Here is a 5,098-nt window from a genome sequence, read left to right on the forward strand (position 1 = left end):
CGCTGCGTCAGGAGGAGCCGGCTCGGACAACTCGGTGGAGCATTCTGACTACAGAGCCAAACTCTCCCAGATCCGGCAGATCTACCACACGGAGCTGGAGAAGTACGAGCAGGTAACAGGCTCCTTCGCGGTGGAGGACAGGGCTGCCCGAAGGCGGTGGCCGTGGGGTGGTGGCAGCAGGAGCCGATGCAGCCGGGAGAGCCACCGTCCAGTGCCGGCACCGCGGCGTGGACGTGCACAGCCTGGATCACTGCTGACATCTATTGTTAGGAGCGTGCGGGCCAATGCACACTGTTGCTTGGTGTTGGAGTGAAAACGTGCTTTTTTGGGGTTGGGTTTTTGCGCTGGGATGTGGTGCAAGAGTAGACTCATACGGGTTGCCCCTTTGATTGTCACATTTCACTCCTCCCCTAATATCTTGCCCAAAATTTGTCCTATGAAGGAGGAGTCCTCTTTGAGGTGCTGGCCTCAGTGCAGGCAGTTTTCCAAGCAAGGCTTGCATCAAAATCTTCCTTGAATATTTTTTCTGTTTGAAAAGTTCTTTCTCCAGAGAAAAAAAATGTTGTTTTTTTTTTTCCTTGAGGAAAATGATTCTTAAAAAAATAGAAAAACTATTTGGGTCATGAATGCAGCTATTGGTAATGCTGACAATTGCACGAAAAGCTTCGCAGGCCAAAACTCAAAACCGGTTTCTTTCAAACACTTCCAGATGTTTTGCAGACTTTTTTTCGCTGCCACGCGGCTTGCCCTTATGATGAATGTGGTTTCTATCCCGAGGTTGTGGTTTATGGAGTGTGAGCAAGAAAGCATCCCTCCTTTTCGGGTGCAAGATGGGGCTCTGCAGCCGGGGACCAGGCGGGGTTTGGGGTCTGTGGTTTAACGCTGTCTCTGCCGATGCGACGGGGCTGTGAGCAGCCACTGGTGCTGGGGTCTGTACTGGGTGAGCCAGCCCATTTTACCCAGCTTACTGGATGTGTGCTGGGGCTGGGGAATGTCTTGCCCCTTCAGGTGCCACATTGGCCAAGCTGAGGCTGCTGGGCAGCATCTTCAGGCCTGCACCCAGGGCTGGTGTGGAGCTACCTTAGATGGGTGCCCCCAGGTTGGAGCTGGAGTCAGGGTGGCCAGGCAGGGCTCTGGTGTGGCCATGAAGGCATTTTGGCAGAGCACTGGAGGAGGAGGGGTGGCCGGGCACAGGGAACACACAGGTTGGAAGGATGGCCTTTGGTGGCTGTCTTCAGCCCTTGCTGTCACTCCTTTGAGACACGGATGCAGGGTGGTGTGACATGAGGGAGCCTCAGCCCTCTCACATGGGTAGGAGTGGAGAGCACATCAGGGCTCATCGTTCAGCCCCTAGGCTGCAGAGAGGGAAAAAGACCCCCATGTCCTCTGCAATCCAGGCCCAAGGAGACACCCATGAAGGGCAGAGCCAGCAAGGACCCTTCTCCACAGGCACAGCCAGGGGCAGGCTTCAGGGTAGGACCTTCTGCTCCTTCCTTTCCTTGAGGGCGAGGGTTTTGTTTTGGTTTGGTTTTGTTTTGAGGACTCGGGGTTTCTCAGCCTCCGTCCTCCTCTCTCCAGTCCCACTGGTGGTGGCTGGGGGAGCTCAGCACCCGGCTTCGTGCAGCACCTGGCTGCTGCTATGACAGCACGGCGCTCAGCGGCAATTAAAGAGCATTAAAGGCTCTTTATTTCACACCAAGAGGAGATGAGCTGAAATTGCTCAGGCGTCTGGGAGCAAAGAGGCACCTGGCTGAGAGCTCTCATAGCCGGTGCTCCCCCCGGGAGATGGGAGCTGTCAGCTGAAGCTGGTGACTTGGGGGGCTCTGCTGGTTGTCTTGTTGGGCTTGAGCCATGGTGGATTCAGCTTGGAAGGGTGAGGTGGGAGACAGAAAATCCAGCCCCTGTTACCAGTCTACAAAATCAGTATTTCTGTCCCCTGCTAGCCCCTTTTACCCCAGCGTGTGGTGGCAACTGGGGATGCTGTCCCCAAAGCAGGTGCCTGTGTCCCAGGAGCACCGAAGGCTTCTCGAGCCATCAGTGCCTAAGTGCTGCTCTCAGCCTGGTTTTCGGGGCTTTATTCTGGGAATCAGAGGATCCTGTTGTGCCCATGAAATACTCATGAGGATGAGGGAGAGAGCAACGAAGTGGCCTTCATCCGGCCTCAAAATCACTCCCTTCTCCCCCTGACTTCTCTCGCTGCCCTGTCCTCACACACAGCATGGGGACAACAGGAGCAGCCAGCCACTGCTGTACCAGCAGCAGACTAATTGGGATTATTACCTGCTTGCCCTTACTTGTCAGGGCTCCCGCCTCACTCAGGCTGTAATTATTATCATTATTTACTTCTTATCCAATGCGCTAAGAGCACAGAGCAGGGCCGTGTCTCTGTGGGAGCTGCTCCTGTGAGTGAAGCACACAGGGCTCTGCAGGACACGTGGTGCTGGGGTCCAGCTGGGGCAGTGGGAGGACGCACAGTGTGTCAGAAGGTTCGTGGTCCTCCCCAGATACATCTATAGCTCCTCCACTCCCATCCAGGAAAACAGCGTAAGGGCTGGGACTTAGTCATGCTTTACATGAGTCCTAGGCCTTCGCTTGCCCCAGCTCCATCCATGATCCCCGAGAGCAAAGAAATTGGCTCCTGCCTTTCTCAGCATGTTTGTTAGGGGTCTTTCATGCTCTCTACTTGACAGATGAGAGAAATTTCTCTCTCCCCAGAGCCAACACCTTGCTCTGGGTCTGCCCTAAAAAGCCCCAGCCATTGAGGCCTCTACTTGCATCTCCTTCCTTAGCAGCACTGCCTCTGTACTGTCCTCGACACCATCGAATGACCTTCCGATCCTGGGGTTTCTTTTGCTTTTCTTGCCATCCCAGGCATGCAACGAATTCACCACCCACGTGATGAACCTGCTGCGCGAGCAGAGCCGGACCCGACCTATCTCGCCGAAGGAGATAGAGCGGATGGTGAGCATCATCCACCGCAAGTTCAGCTCCATCCAGATGCAGTTGAAGCAAAGCACGTGTGAAGCCGTCATGATCTTACGCTCCCGGTTTCTGGATGCTCGGTGGGTTCACTTCCCCAGATCCTTCTCCCCACCCACTGTGCATTATTGTTCAGGCCTAGGAGAGGGGTTTTGAGGTGTTGGAGTGAATCCAGGTCTACCTGAAGGACAGTGTTTCTTGGTCTTGAGCTGCAGAGGCTGTTTACCTTCCCTACCATTTAGTTGCCTGTGACTCAGCAAGGGAGGGGACAGCAATTCAAGACATCCCACCTCTGTTTCAGGAAGGCTCCCAGCTCTACCTTGAGAATTGCACATTGGTGACTTTGCTGTGGCATATTCCAGCAAACCTCTGTGGTGAAAACATGCACTTCAACTGGGGATGAAAGCTGATCCTCCAGCCCATCCCCTCTGGGTTCTTGCTCTTTTCCTTCTGTTTCATTTGTCCCTGATTTTTTATGTGCTGCAGAATGACTACGCTCCCCAGACTGGTTACATGCAGGCTGGGGCTGGGACTGCAGCCTGGGATGGGGAGGAGAGGCAGCTACACTGGGGGTGCAAGGGAAAAGGTAGCAGACAGATAATGCCCAGCTCTAAGTGGAACAGACTTCCCCAGAGATACAGCCATCAGTGCGTTCTCAGCATGGAGCTTTGCAGAGTAGCAGCGATGTCTTTGACCAGGGCACCCAGGTGCTGGGAGTCACTTTCCCAGGTGGAGGAGCTGGGTGCCAGTTTTAAGGCTTTTCTGTCAACTGGAGGATGCAGTGATAATTTGAGATGGAGACCCGCTTGCTTTGCAGGATGCTAAGAGAGGAGTCACCAGCAGGGTGCAAATGAGAAGCTTCCTGGCCATAAGTTTATTGCACTTCATGCTCCCAGGAGCAGGGGAAGGAGGGAGGGAAGTGGGGAAAGTCAGAGTATCTAAAATTGCATTTCTATTTCTGGATCCCTGGCACTGATTCCCTTTCCTTTTTTATTTCCCCCACTTTCTTCATGCTAAGGCGGAAGAGACGAAACTTCAACAAGCAGGCTACGGAAATCCTGAATGAGTATTTCTATTCCCATCTCAGCAACCCTTACCCCAGTGAGGAAGCCAAAGAAGAGCTAGCCAAGAAATGCGGCATCACAGTCTCACAGGTGAGAGAGCTCAGAAATACAGCAAAAATGGATACTGCTGGCAGGAAACCTTACTGTGGCGAAGGGCACTCTTGTTCTGAGTCAAGTCAGTCATGTCCCAGTGTTGGGCATTTAATTGCTAGATTAGTTCAGAGCAAGTTAGTGTGAGTGGATGGGAGAGCAGACGGCAAACTTGCAGATTGAAGCCATGGATGGAAAAGGAGAGTTTGGAAGAGGATTTAGAAGGGATGAAGACTTTATGGAGCGATGGCTGTGTGTGCAGCCAAGGTGTTAACAGCACAGACATGACCCACAGAGGCAAAGGCTTCTCCGCAAGGAATTAGTGCTGAACTGGCTTGTAAGAAGAGCTCATTTGAGCTGGAAGTCCATTCTTTAAGCCAAGGGATTCGAAGGCAGTAGGAAGAGTTGCACAGAGTTTGCTTGACAAGGTCCTGGTGGGAAGGGCTTGGGTCAGATGGGCTAATGGTTATAGTTTGTGCTCAAGGAGGGCAGGCTTTCTCAGGGTCACTTCTCTCTGTCATTACTCTTGTGCTGTGGAATGTGACATCTCCCTGACTTGCGTATCCCTCAAAGAAGGGTGGTCGATGAAGACACATTGAATTATTTCCGTACATTCAAGGCAGCCACGTAGTTCCTGGAGGCTCTAGCTTTGACCTGGGAGCTGCTAGGATTTGTGAGGAGTGCAGTAAGTCCTTGAAGTGTTCAGCCATACATTGCTCAGGCCTGTCTTTCTTTATTTCACCTCTTTTTGGAGCAAGCCTCCTGATTGGAAGCCAGTCTATATGGCCTCTGGTAGTCTTGTCCTCATGTGAGCTTAGCGCTCCTCTAGGCTCCCATTTGTGTTCCCCGTCTTGGGCCGTTTCCCAGGCCCAGGCAAATGCCTGTTCATTGCTTGAGTAAGCTGAAGACAGCAGTAGCATCTGGTGTCCTTGTGAGAGCATGTCTGCCTTCAGCAGGGGCAACAG

The 5,098-nt window shown here is 52.9% G+C and overlaps 1 protein-coding gene across 1 annotated transcript in view; it reads left to right on the forward strand.

Moving 5' to 3' along the window:
- LOC104542955 (pre-B-cell leukemia transcription factor 1-like) overlaps nt 1-5,098 on the forward strand; it is a gene marked incomplete at its 5' end in the record, with an annotated part of 29,848 nt that overhangs the window by 5,494 nt on the left and 19,256 nt on the right. Inside the window, 3 exons of the mRNA XM_010187435.1 lie at nt 1-112; nt 2,872-3,062; nt 3,998-4,133. The exon at nt 1-112 is cut by the window's left edge and continues 24 nt beyond it. Coding sequence (XP_010185737.1) covers nt 1-112; nt 2,872-3,062; nt 3,998-4,133 — 439 coding nt within the window. The remainder of the gene's footprint in view (nt 113-2,871; nt 3,063-3,997; nt 4,134-5,098) is intronic.

The sequence above is a fragment of the Mesitornis unicolor genome, unplaced genomic scaffold (genome assembly GCF_000695765.1).
Source record: "Mesitornis unicolor isolate BGI_N332 unplaced genomic scaffold, ASM69576v1 scaffold25866, whole genome shotgun sequence".
NCBI classification, from domain to species: domain Eukaryota; kingdom Metazoa; phylum Chordata; class Aves; order Mesitornithiformes; family Mesitornithidae; genus Mesitornis; species Mesitornis unicolor.